The sequence below is a fragment of the Semicossyphus pulcher genome, unplaced genomic scaffold (assembly GCF_022749685.1).
Source record: "Semicossyphus pulcher isolate SPU_LCO1_2020_fin unplaced genomic scaffold, fSemPul1.0.p SCAF_13, whole genome shotgun sequence".
Classification (NCBI taxonomy): Eukaryota; Metazoa; Chordata; class Actinopteri; order Labriformes; family Labridae; genus Semicossyphus; species Semicossyphus pulcher.
The window spans coordinates 3,456,612-3,470,054 of NW_027211637.1; the positions used below are offsets into that span (position 1 = coordinate 3,456,612).

A 13,443-nucleotide genomic window follows, 5' to 3' on the forward strand; every position below is an offset into this window, starting at 1 on the left:
ACAACATTAAAACTTACATGTGTATTCATTGCCACTTAAGGGCAAAAATACATTATGCAGTGTTACAACACGTCGTGCTCTTTAGCTGCTGCTGTTAACTATGTTTGGTGGTTCAACCTTTCATGCATTGCCTTGAGGGGACTTATTCAGATAAACAAACTGATCTTTGAGCAAACACATCCCACAGGAATGAATCGTCAAGACCAAACAGTGATACTGTAAGAGTTAACAACCGGGAGAATGACAGATTCTATCTTTAGTAAGCCGTATCTTTGCTCAGTTTATTTAAGAACGCATCAAACACATGCACCAATACAACTCGGAACACAGAGGTGAAATGGTAGCATTTCAAAGCATTAAGCAATTCCTCATGCTTGGAGTTGAACATTTTAGGGTAAATCAAGTGCAAGCTTTTGTATTGATTCATACTTCTGGATTTGGAAAGTCAAGTCAAGCTTTATTTATGAAGTTCATTTCGTTCATTCACAGGCCAACGCAATGTTCAGGTCAACTACACAATTACACAAGCACTAGTGCAGAATATGCATATTGACATGTGTGACACAGTGGAAAAAAATATCTTAGTGAAAAATTTTAATCTGAACAAAGTAAAGTATTTAACCTGCTTTTAAACATGCCGTGTGGGGGCTTCTGTGGGTTTAGGCCCACAGTGAGCCCCAAACACAACAGAGGTCAGTCAGACGAGAGGGAAAACAGTAGCAAGGTTTTTTTGCTTGCCGGGTTGTGGCTCCTGGCTTGCCAGGGCTGACCCCACGAAACCCCCAGTTCAACACTCCAGAGGTGAGCGCTTACTGATGCCAGACCTACCTCACACTCCTCTCCGGCCTGTTGTGTCATCTCTTTATTTGTCCAATCTCGGATCCTATCGGCTGTAGTTTGGCAACAATAGAGCCTCTGGGGACAACGGTGGGCATGCCGGGGCATGTAGCCAGCGATAAACAACTTCCAGTCAATACTTCCTTTTCTGCGCGCTGCATTGTTTACAGGCAAATAACCAGTTTTTCTTGTGGTGGACTTAAACTAACGGGTCTGACCTTTGCATGATGCAGATTTGTAAAAAGTCAAAATGAAGCTTTGTCAGGTCTGTCCTCAAGAGGAGAAGAAAACTACTTTAAAAAGAGAAGTTTGTTGAACAGAGGTCGGATCGATCATTTCTGAGGAATTCGAGGAAGTCAGGAAATCTGAATGTTGAACGGTTTTCGTGACACAGCATCAAGAGAATTTGTCTCAAGTTGTCTCAAGTTAACTTTAACTAAAATTCACCAGCCGACTTCAGAGCAAAAGTAGCGAGTAACAAGATCTTCATAGAAATGTAGTGAGGAACGATATTTGTCTCACAAACGTAGTGGAATAAAAGTAATTTTTCCCCAAAAAAAGAATACTCAAGCAAAGTAAAGATACTCAAAAAATGTACTTAGTACAGTTCTCAAGTAAATTTACTTTGTTACCTTCCACCCCTGGTTAGAGGTGTCGGCACTCGCACTCTGCCTGTGCCAAGAGCTGCCCACACAGATGAGAGCTATACTAACAGTACCACTTGCTGCCTGGCTAACTGAGCTAGCTGTCGAACAGTGGCTACAGTTGTGGCTGTTACTCCTGCAAAGCTATCTCTCAATCAGCAACAATTACCCCATACAATTAATCAGATTCCAAGCTTCCATTTTCTTTTTCTTTTTGGCTTTTGCCTTTATTTATAGGACAGCTGAAGATAGACAGGAAATGTTGGGAGTAGAGAGTGGGGAATGACATGCACCAAATGATCGGGAGACCGGGAGTCGAACCTGCGATCAGTGCGACGAGGACTGTAGCCTCTGTAGACTGAGCTAAACCAGCGCCCTAAGCTTCCATTTTCCTTGGGTTTTCAGCACATTGTCTTCATTTTTAGTACACTCATTTGTTTTGGATCCCAGCACACTTTCTGAGGTTGCAGCCTCCCTGACGGAAATCACATAAAAAAGTGTAGCAACATTTCATATCACATACTTTGTTCTCCACACAGGTGGAGTTCCATTATTGTTGACCCTCCTAAATGCGCCACCGATATACACCTCTGTTTATGCAGTAAAGATATTTAGCTTTGAACTGTGAAATAAGGTTTGGCTTACATTCACAGCGCCTTGTGGATTATACAACAATACAAGGGCAACTTTTCTAATGGATAATTAGTGTCATACACCCTAAAGAAAATCAAGTGATTACATGTGTCTTAGAGACTACTCGTCTTCAATGTGTCTCGATGGGCTTGACCACGGAGGTGTGGCACACAGTGCAGGGCTAAATAGATACATGTACAGGTAAAACAAGTAAACAGGCAAAAAGTTTGCTGTCAAATGCAACTGAAGATACAGTGAAGTGAAGATACAAGTGGAAAAGGAAGGCTGTCGTAGTGTGCAACAGAAAATAGTAAGCTTTGAATGTCCTTCTTTAATTACTCTCACTTTTCTCGGCAGTTTCTCTTGCCAACTTTCAGTAGAGTAAACTCCCATCTCCAGGTTGGTTCTCACAGAGAAAATGAGCTTGTGAGCATTCCTCTACATGCACCGACTAGACAGCCTGAAATGTCACCTGTCATATCATGTGAGATCAAATACAGTCCAATCCTGCACCTGATTTGTGGGTGCCACTGCCTTAAAGGAAAAGTGAAAAGCTTTAATTTCAGAATCCAAAGTCTTTTGAATAAAATGAATAATACTCTCAGTTTTTATGGAAAGGTTAAAAAGCTAAAAGATGAGTTCCTTTTTTGACACATCATTTTCTGCAGTCGTGATCTGTTCTTTACTTGACAGAAAAAAGGTTAATTTTACAGCTTTTCTATACAGTCTATCACATGAATTATATTTCAACATCAAACACAAGTTGTGGACACATGCTGTTTTTAGTGTTACAGAGCAGAACAGTCTTTTCTAATACACTTCCTGTGGTTTTTATGGTCCCTGCGTTGCAAATTTTCCTTCAATTGTTGCTATTTGCTACAATGTGCAAGGCTGATGCTTGTGTCTGCAGAGCTGTTTGCTCTTTTCTCTAAGGATCAACATTAGAGAATAAAGGGAAGAATAGCTGTAAATGCTGTGATACTTTCCAATAGATTAGTTTCCGTCTCCAGCCGGGTCTCAATGCGTGCATGGCAACAATCTTTCCCCAACTACAACCAAGGGGATCTAGCAGCCTTAACCCTGCATAAACTGTGCTTTAGTTTATATATATATTACAGGTAAAATAACTGCAGATGCACCTGCAAACAATGTCAAGAGTTTGCATTTTGCAGATATTAACATTATTGTGGAGGGGGATGTCAAATCTGTTTAATTATTGCATAGTTACATAAGCGTACAGTATGCTCCATTTGTCCTAAGTTCATACATGAGAGAACGTTGAAGTGAGAGTGAAGTGCTGGCATTTTATGTTGGGGTGTGACTCACTAATGCCCTACAGCTCATTTTGACGCTACTACAGAACAGAGACCGGGAAGCCAACACCTAAATCAGATGGGTTTCAACAGGCACCAGCAGTTCCAATTCTGACAGAGCAAGAAATGAGGTTCACTATTAACCCCTGATGTTCAGCTGCAGCTGACAAACAAGAAAGTTGTAAATCACCTTTTTTCAAGTTTAACAAGATGCATTAAATGTTCACATGCATAACTCTTAGGAAAGGTAGTGACACTCACTGAATGTTTAAGATCCAAAACTATTAAAGACATACAGCGGTATGAGTACTGCAGATAGTATTTGCAGTGCCCTCAAGCTGCAGGCCTGAACGCATTAATGACAGGATGGTGAAATCAAACAAACAGCTTTGGAATTTGAAACTCATTTCTTGCTTCTTTCCCTGTTTGTTCTTAGATCAGTTTCTTTCTTTGTAACCATAACTCCATAAACAAACAAAATGCATTCACCAATACCACATAGGTTCTGTTCTCCGCCAAAGACATTCAAAAGTCCTTTAAGGATTCTGTCAATTTAATGTTTTCCACGATGTAATGCAACTTATTCTGGGTTTCTAAAGATGTGTCCACTGTTACACTGGTCTGTAAGATATGAAGGGGCCTGGTTAGCCCTCCATAACCAGGCCCCTTCATATCTTACAGATCTGCTCCACCGCCACACTCCCTCCCGCAGCCTCCGTTCCTCTGATGCAAACCTCCTCTCTCCGCCACACAGAACCAAGCACCGAACCCGGGGTGACAGAGCTTTGTCCATAGCTGCCCCCTCCTTCTGGAACTCTCTACCCCAACACATCCAAGACTGCACTGACCTGACTTCCTTCAAATCTCTGCTCAAGAACAACGTTTTTAGAACTGCTTTTAACCTCTGATGAGTGTTTTTTTTCTCCCTCTCATCGTGTTTCTTTCTTTGTTCGTATTTTGTTTCTGTAGTTGTTTTTAATTATGTAAAGTGACTTTGAGTACCATGAAAAGCGCTATACAAATAAAATGTATTATTATTATTTATTATTATGGTTGAGTTCTTCTACCCTCTGAAAGATCGGGTTACATATGGTTAACAAAAAGTATCTCCTTTCACTTATTTGATGATGGTATTGCGTCATGCAGTTTTGGTTGGATTTTCAAGGTTTTTTCCTTTAACTCAACAATACAACACAAGCTGTGAGCATTAAAAAGCATTCATATATAAATCTTAAATAGGACAGCAAAATTGCTAGAGAAAAATTAAAGTAAAAAATGTGACAACAATCGTGACTATTTGGGTTGTTGCTTATTTTGTTGAATTTTGTGAATGCACAACAGAAAAAATGATCAGCGTGTGTTTAAATCCCCTCCAACATATTGTCTCTAGTCTTACCTGTGACAAGCAGATGAAACTCGGATTGTCTTTCTATGGATAGTCACTGTGCTGCAATTTCCAATGCCATAATCATTGTGTTGTGGTGTGATTTGTTCATTTATAGGCATACTGCAAACTTCCTTTCTGTCTGCAGGCAGCACCACGAATAAGGCCCTGTTGCCCCAAATCCCTTAATACCCAAACTGTAATCCAGCCTCATGGTGACTTTACATGAACCTAAAACTTCTGAATCTGCTTTTATGCGTTACATTAATGCACTAGCACATTGTCTCTTTATTTCACAGTGTAAATCTTTGATCACTCCAATGGCAACACTCTTTGATTATTACAGACATAGGTGACATATTCATATAAGATTCTTTTATTTTAAGATTTATTTCATTTTAGGTTTCTTGACAGTAGGACTACTACCACTATTACCGTGGGTGACTTGCTCTATATATGTTAAATTCTTTTCCTATTTTTATTGTTATGCACCAAAACAGCAACACTAATTCCTTGTATACGTAAGCCTACTTGACTATAAACCCAGATTCTGACTGAAAAATTGACGTGTTTACATGTACACAAAAAAATAAATGCATACGGTCAAATTTCTTTAAAACAGCTCTGCAGAATGTGTAGGACTAATCAAGTGTGATTTAAAGTTGAAATAGATAAATCTCAAGAAGCAGAAAATAATGGATCAGTGAGTATATAGCTCTCTACCCCACCCTCTAACTCCTCCAACCACCAACCCCTCTCAGAAAGCCTCCAGGTTAATCAAGTTTAAACTCCTTTGCCAACATGTCTTTCCTCCCCTCCTAACCCGCGGCTCTGATGCCATTCCTCCGCGAGCACCTGGGTGTGTTGAGCCAGGATCACTTTACAGGGGTGGCACTGTTACCTGTCTGACAGGCTGAGCTGCTCCAAGCGAATCTACCTGCCTGCAAGTGCACCTTCCAGGATTCATGTAATCAAAGGCGGGTTGGGGGGGGAGGTGCCAAAGAGGTGGAGCTCACTGGGACCTCCTCCGAAGTTGGAGGCAGATAAAAGTCCTTCACAGACAGTGAGAAGGTACTTAGAGGGACTCGACTCTCCTCTTAGTGCGCCTCTCTTTCTCTCTGCTCTCCCTTATTTCTACGAATCCTTCCACATCAGAGGAAACCATGAGCAGATCCATGAGCACCAGACAGCAAACTGTCAGGACCAGCTACTCCAATGCTGGTAGCAGTGGTGGTGGTGGTGGTGGTTTTGCCCTTGCTAGTGGTGGTTACAGTAGGGGTGTCGCGGGCGGTTATTCTTCAAAATCAGCTGTTGTAGGAAGAAGTACCCCAATTGCCAGTGTAAGCATTTTTAGGTCAGGTGGTACATCTGCAGGTGGTTATGGTTATGGCAGTGGCAATTCTTCCTTTAGTTATGGTGGTAGTGCTGGTGGTGGTGGTGGTGGTGGTGGTGGTCTTGGCCTTGGCTTCGGAAGTATGAGCGGCGGCGGTTATGGAGCTATGAGCGGCGGCGGTTATGGAGCTATGAGCGGCGGCAGTTTTGGAGGTATGGGCGGCGGCAATTTTGGAGGTATGGGCGCAGGATTTCCGGCTCAGATCACAAACGTCCAATGCAACCAGAGCCTGCTGGCCCCTGTGACCCTTGAGATCGACCCCACCATCCAGACTGTCCGAACCCAGGAAAAAGAGCAGATCAAGACTCTCAACAACCGCTTCGCCAACTTCATTGACAAGGTGAGTGTCTGTTTTCAGTCATCCACTAAAACAAGTTCTGTCCGAATTTTATTTCCCAAACTAGTGTTAAAGAATGCTGAAAATGTTACATCTGATTTGAAATCGTCCTCGACGTATCATACAGAGTAGTTCAATCCAGAATACTTTTGATACCTGAGCGCTAAAGTTCATTAGGTTTACCAACAAATGATATTAGGAATAGATGCAGGATGCACAGCAGTGATGAACTGTCCATCGGTTTGTGCCAGCATGAATAGCTGCAACAAACAGCCTCCAAAGGGCTCATTAAATATTACACAGCAACTGATTGAAACCTGAATGATGTGAACGGCCCTGCTTGACATAACTGTGGAAGCTGATACATATATATAATATATATTCGTCTGAAACTGCAGTGTCTCAAACTGTGTTCTCAAGAAAATTTTGCATCAGCAAATAAAAGGGAATAAAAGCAGAACTGCTCCTCTAGCTTCTCTTTGACCACAATTGGCCCTTTGCCAGCTGTCTCTGCAGATTGAGAGGCAGGAAACACTAGAATGGTCGTATCTGGTGACAGTATGAGGGGGAGAAGGGATCAGGTTATCGCCCACTTCCATGGCTGCAAGAACTCACAAGCTTAAAATTGTGCTGCGGGAAGTAGACCCAACTTATCTTTTACTAATGGATTAATGCATTAACATTTGAGCTATTGTTTCAAAAGTCCCTGCATTAATGTCTTTATATTACTTTGTTTGACGATGATTTAAGTGACCGATCTACACTTTAATGTTTAACCTAAGACGAGGGTGCTCTACTCTCAGACAGAAATGAAAAAGAACCACACCCTGTGAGAGAAAATGCTAACCTAGCTTTTTCCACAGTGTGCGCATGCCACGCCTCATCTGTCATCACACAGGGGATCTGATCCTACCTGTTCTCTCTAAACTTTACTATGAAATAATTCAAAATTAAATATGTGCAATAAAGAGTTCACATTCTTTATTAGTGCCAGGGAAAGTGGGGTCCGTGTGTCCTAACATTTAATTTGATGTTTTACCTTTAAAGCATCGGCACAATTGATGTGTCACTTAATGGCTCCGGGCTTGTAGCATTAATTACTGAGGGCTGTGGCAGACAAGTTCACTCAGAGAAAGTATGCATCCTGGAGGCGAGGGAGTGGCAAGCGGTTTACGTGAGGGGCGAGGCTAAGGTGTGGCATTGAAAGCCTCACCTTCAAAAAAAACAAAAAAGCTTACAGAGTCATACACACACCTAAAATGGAGGGATTGGTTCCACCTTTTGTAGGGTTCACAGCCGGACGCCAGAGCATCGTTCTCTCCGGGTGCATCTTTCAAACGTATTTCTCAGGATGTTGGATACTCTGAAACAATGATCTCATTAGAGATCCACTGTGCAGAGAGCCCACAGACTGGGTTGCATCTACAACATCTCTGCCCTGAGGGGCATTTTCATACAGCGGCTGCTGATATTGCTTTCTGTGTGGGAAAGTCACACAAAGGAGTGGCTCAATGGATCACCTGAGTAAAGTAAAACAAAGAAGACAAACATCTTTGTTACCGTGGTGTCAGCATGCCTAATCATGAAGAAAAGTGACAGTAAACTTAGTCTACCTCTCCTATTTGAAGTTTGTACACTTATTGATAGATATAGATTATTTTCTATTTCTATAATATATTTATTAAGATGATAAACTCCAGATAGAAAGAAAACAGGTTGGAGGAACTTCCGCATTTGCTCGACTTTTAAGACCAGGTGGCTACGTCCATTTCAACGCTTTCCCCAACTGACAGTAAGTCTAAACTGTGCAAATGATTTTACTTTTAGGTCTGCTTCCTGGAGCAGCAGAACAAAATGCTGGAAACCAAGTGGAGCCTGATGCAGGACCAGACCAACACCCGCTCCAACATCGACGCCATGTTCGAGGCCTACATCGCCAACCTGCGCAGACAGCTGGACGGGCTCGGCAATGAGAAGGTCAAGCTGGAGGGAGAGCTGAGAAACATGCAGGGAATGGTGGAGGACTTCAAGAACAAGTGAGTTGATACCAGCACAGGTGACCTGCAGTAGCTGAATCACACAGTCTTTTCCTATCAGCTAATTATCTCCATGTTTGCATCAGATATGAGGATGAAATCAACAAGCGTGCTACTGTGGAGAATGAGTTTGTGCTCCTCAAGAAGGTAAGTGTTTATCTGCCATTTTAATTGTCATCAATCCACCAGTGAAAGGATGTATTCCTTTTTCTCGGAGCTTTGACGATGCCCACTTCTTTCTTCTCTGATGACAGGATGTCGATGCTGCTTACATGAACAAGGTCGAGTTGGAAGCCAGGGTCGATGCCCTTCAGGATGAGATCAACTTCCTCAGAGCTGTCTATGAGACGGTAAGAAAAGTCCTAATATGTCTGTTTCTTTCCTCTCATTTTCACTTCTTCTTTGACCCTACATAAAAAGGGGCACTGGTTGGCAGACACAAAGAATAGAAATTTAAGGTTGTGCTGCTTAAATGTAATTTCTAAAATTAACATATGTCACTTGTGCAGGAACTGGCTGAGCTCCAGGGACAGGTCAGGGACACCTCAGTCACTGTGTCGCTTGACAACAGCCGCAAACTGGACATGGACAGCATCGTGGCCGAAGTCAAGGCTCAGTATGAGGACGTTGCCAACAGAAGCCGTGCAGAGGCAGAGTCGTGGTACCAGCAGAAGGTAGGTAGAGAGAAAGTAACCCTTACCCACAGCTCAAAAATAAAACACATGTCCTGCAGTTACAAATAAAAGTGGAATCTGTAACAACAGTTATTTGTAATCTTGTTGCTTTAGTACCAGGAGATGCAAACCTCAGCAGGCCAGGCCGGAGATGACGTTCGCAACACAAAGAGTGAGATTGCTGAGCTCAACCGCATGATCAGCCGCCTCCAGAATGAGATTGAGGCAGTCAAGGGACAGGTGAGCTAACAGTAACAGCTGCATAGCCTTCCCTTTAATTCAGTTATAGACTTATCAACAAAACATTCTAAATGGTATGATTGTTGTGAATATGAGAAACAAATGCTTATGATTGAGAAATATAAAATCTGAAGCCTCTGCTTACTTTCCAACTTCTCAGCGTGCCAACCTGGAAGCCCAGATTGCTGAGGCTGAGGAGCGTGGGGAGCTGGCTGTCAAGGACGCCAAGGCCCGCATCAGGGACCTGGAGGAGGCCCTGCAGAGAGCAAAACAGGACATGGCCCGACAAGTCCGCGAGTACCAGGAGCTCATGAACGTCAAGCTGGCTCTGGACATTGAGATCGCCACCTACAGGAAGCTTCTGGAGGGAGAGGAGGACAGGTACTGAAACATTTGAACTACTTTGGATTTACGAGACATTCAGTCATAGAGTGCATTGCATCACATTGTGCAGGAAGCAACTTCAACAGCTAAAGTTTTTTATTTGTGTACTTCTTTGCAGAATTTCCAGCGGTGGTGGTCAGGCAACCATCCACATACAGCAAAGCTCCAGCAGTGGTACGTATCAACAAATAAGTCATTTCTAAGCCAACTTCAAGGTGTTCATGTAATTAGAATAACTGAAATAATTGACTGTGAAGTTGTAAAGTTTCATCGAAACAGCACAAGATTTAAGGAAATAAAAATGTCTGCCATCTGTAAATGCAGGTGGTGGCGGCGGCGGCTATGGTGGCGGCGGCGGCTACGGTGGCGGCGGCTACGGTGGCGGCGGCGGCGGCGGCTACGGTGGCGGCGGCAGCTATGGTGGCAGCTTCGGTGGCAGCTACGGTGGCGGCGGCGGCGGCGGCAGCAGCGGTAGCAGCATGATGATGATGATGGGCGGCGGCGGCGGCGGCGGCGGCATTGGCAGCGGCGGCAGCACCAGATATAGTGTTTCCAGCAGCAGCAGCAAAGTGTCCCGGCGTCTTTAAAACTAGCAGTTGCCTCTCTCTTCATTCTTCTTCTTCCCTCCTTTTGTTCTCCACCTCTTGTACCTCCAAACATAAAGTAAAAGCTTCCACCACCACCTCTGCACACACAGCAGACTAAGAAACATTTGCATTTGACCAGTGACAGCTGGCAGATCCATGTAGGCACAGCTCTATTTGACATGTAGGTCCTGTGTTGCTCCTTCCACCTTGGCACCACAGAGAGAGTCAGAGATAACATCGAAATACAAGTAGAGGCAGAGTTATTAGATCAGAAAAAAAAAGAGCAGCAGGGATGTGAGTCGGTCCTCTCTTTCTTGGATCAGTCAGCATGGCTGTCTTTTGGTTGCTGGATGTGCTGTCATGCAGATAAGACGATACTTGTAGTGCCACGACAGAAAATCTTTACAAGGCAACAATCACTGCACACAAAATGACGACCGCTGTTTATAGAGCAGGAGATGAGGATTTTGTAGATGGTCTCTGTCATCTTGTTGTGCAGTCTGACATCATCAAAAGCAGCCACATTTTAAACTCTCACATTTCATTTTTGGGATCCTCTTTTTCTTCTCTTGTTTTGAGAGAAAATGAGCTCTCCACTGCAGTAAAAAAATGGTGTTTTGACCCTTTACTTTCATTTCCACACTGAATAAAAAAGAAGCAAGGATAATGCTGACTGGGACAACCAGATTTATCTTGAATTTGTACCACCAAAATACCTGGAATAAATCTGATTTCATATTCATTTTTGCAGTTCTGTTTCTTCTTTTTGTTGTACAGTAACTTTTGAACTATACAAATATTTGGGTTCATAATTGAGGGTTTGCTAAGCCCTGATCCCCCCCCCCCCCCTTTGTGTTGCTATACAGTGGACAGAGGCAGAGTAACAACTGAGATTCATTGTAATATTTAACACTTTTTTTATCTCACTCACTAGTAAATAAAATCAGACTTTTCATATTGAGTCACCACGTGTTGGCTAAAACAACAACTGATGCTAGCAGATTGTATCAACTCTATCTAGCTAGCAGGAGATAATGATAGCTTAAACTCTGTTAGCTTGTTGAAAACTCCATTCAATATTTAACTGTTACCGGCTGATTTATTTTAAATCTTGTCAAAGGATCTAAAATATGCATGCGATTGCCCTGTAACATTAAATGATATACACTGTAGTGTGAGGCGATAGACTCATAGGCTTCTGTAAAATGAGACTTGGTGTTGCAACCACTGACTGTATATATAGATGGATGACGCGTCTCCATCTGCTCCTACTGTACGAAATTAATGCCAAAATAGCCCCTGTGATAGGCGCTGCCATCTTGCGATGGTGTCGTCATATGGAGCCAGAGTCTGCGCTGTAGAGATCGGTGGGTGGCGCCGCTGTAGCCATTTCCGCTAACCAAACTGAACTTACTTACCAAAAGAGCAGCTTCTCTGTGTTGGTCTGAGGTTAACTTTCACAGGTATGGAAACTTCAATGACTGCAGTGATTGTTTTTGTTACGTCTCGCTGTTCGTCCTCCACTCTGCTAATCCAGAACTGATTGGCTGCAGGAGCTGTATTGGTCAACAGAGCTGTCAATCATCATTTTGACAGCATCAAATAACTAATTAAAAGTAAACTTGTCTGAAAAATGAACACTTGGACATAAATCAGCATGATAAGAACTAACTATAATGACAGAAACCATGTTTGAGAAAAATTTATCAGGCGTGTATTATTTTATAGTTTGACCCATGTCCCACCTTTTAACATGGAGGAGGCGGGCTTTATGACCTATACTGCAGCCAGTCAGCAGGGGGCGCTTGTAATGTTTTGGCTTCACTTTTAGGGAGTTGTCATGTCGGCCATCTTTTTATACAGTCTGTTGCTGCAACTAGTGGTGTTGCCCCCTGCTGGCAGTCCGAATACATGCAGGTTTAAGACATTTTGACATTGGCTTCACCTTTCAGACCCAGAGGATTTTTACCTGCTTTATAGTCTATGGTCTGAACAAAAGAAGTGATATGCTGATGGAAAAAATAAAGCTTTGATATTGTAATATAACAAATATATATTTTTTACATGGTTCAAATGCAATTGGAGAACAATTGTATAGAATAATCATTGAGTCAGCTCACATTAAATATTATATTATTGTATAGCAAGAAGACTTTAGCACTGGCTAGAGTTGAATACCGTTATGGTGAAGCAGATTAATCTAAAAATCTGAGGGGCTGCGTAGATGAGCTAATAATTGATGTGCTCACCATGTAATTGCTTGTAATGTCTTGTGAACACAACAGAGTCCGATATACGTTCATGCTTTGACGTGCAGATTTATTAGTCACTGTCTTCAATCATTCGGATGCAAGAAAATCCCAGAGATATCTACAAATTAGGGCTGTCAATCGATTAAAATATTTAAACGTGATTAATCGCATGGTTGTCCATAGTTAACTCACAATTAATGGCCCATTTTTTACTTGTTGTAAATGTACCTTAAAGAGATATTTTTCAAGTTTTAAATACTCTTATCAACGTGGGAATGGACAAATATGCTTCCTTTTTGCAAATATATTCCAAAACAATGACAAATACTGTCCAGAATATTCTACAAAATAACCTCAAAGGTACTGCATGCTCAAAAAATATGCTGAAAGCATAACATGGCAAACAGCTCACAAACAAAAGTGAGGAAAATCAAGAGTTAGAACCAGGACGAAGGGAGCCAGCCGTACATGTCTGGATAAATTGGAAAGAGTGCTCTCTGATTTTCTAATTATTACTAGTGGAAGATGCTCAAAAACACTAACAATTAACATCATAATTTTATAATTTATCTTTAAAGATACATATCTTAAAGATGTCAATTTTTGCCACCTACCCTCTCTGGCAGACCAACCACTGCTGGCTGATGGAAAACGCGATTTTGTGATTTTTTGGGCGAATGTCACCACAGACAGTCTGTGATACTGCACATGCCAAGGCTTTCATCAGTG

At 42.3% G+C, this 13,443-nt stretch overlaps 1 protein-coding gene across 1 annotated transcript; it reads left to right on the forward strand.

The window, feature by feature from the left end:
- The first annotated feature begins 5,890 nt into the window (after positions 1–5,890).
- LOC138589281 (keratin, type II cytoskeletal cochleal-like) lies at positions 5,891–11,204 on the forward strand. The gene is made up of 9 exons (XM_069659493.1): positions 5,891–6,544; positions 8,369–8,577; positions 8,664–8,724; positions 8,832–8,927; positions 9,087–9,251; positions 9,366–9,491; positions 9,652–9,872; positions 9,994–10,049; positions 10,200–11,204. The coding sequence occupies exons 1-9, from the start codon at positions 5,975–5,977 to the stop codon at positions 10,460–10,462; spliced, it is 1,767 nt and encodes a 588-aa protein (XP_069515594.1). The 5' UTR covers positions 5,891–5,974; the 3' UTR covers positions 10,463–11,204.
- The last annotated feature ends 2,239 nt before the right edge of the window (positions 11,205–13,443 follow it).

Coding starts and splice junctions, on each gene's coding strand:
- LOC138589281 (XM_069659493.1), top strand. CDS start 5,975: ATGAGCAGATCCATGAGCACCAGACAGCAAACTGTCAGGACCAGCTAC. Junction 9,492..9,651: donor TTGAGGCAGTCAAGGGACAG/GTGAGCTAACAG, acceptor CCAACTTCTCAG/CGTGCCAACCTGGAAGCCCA. Junction 10,050..10,199: donor ACAGCAAAGCTCCAGCAGTG/GTACGTATCAAC, acceptor CTGTAAATGCAG/GTGGTGGCGGCGGCGGCTAT.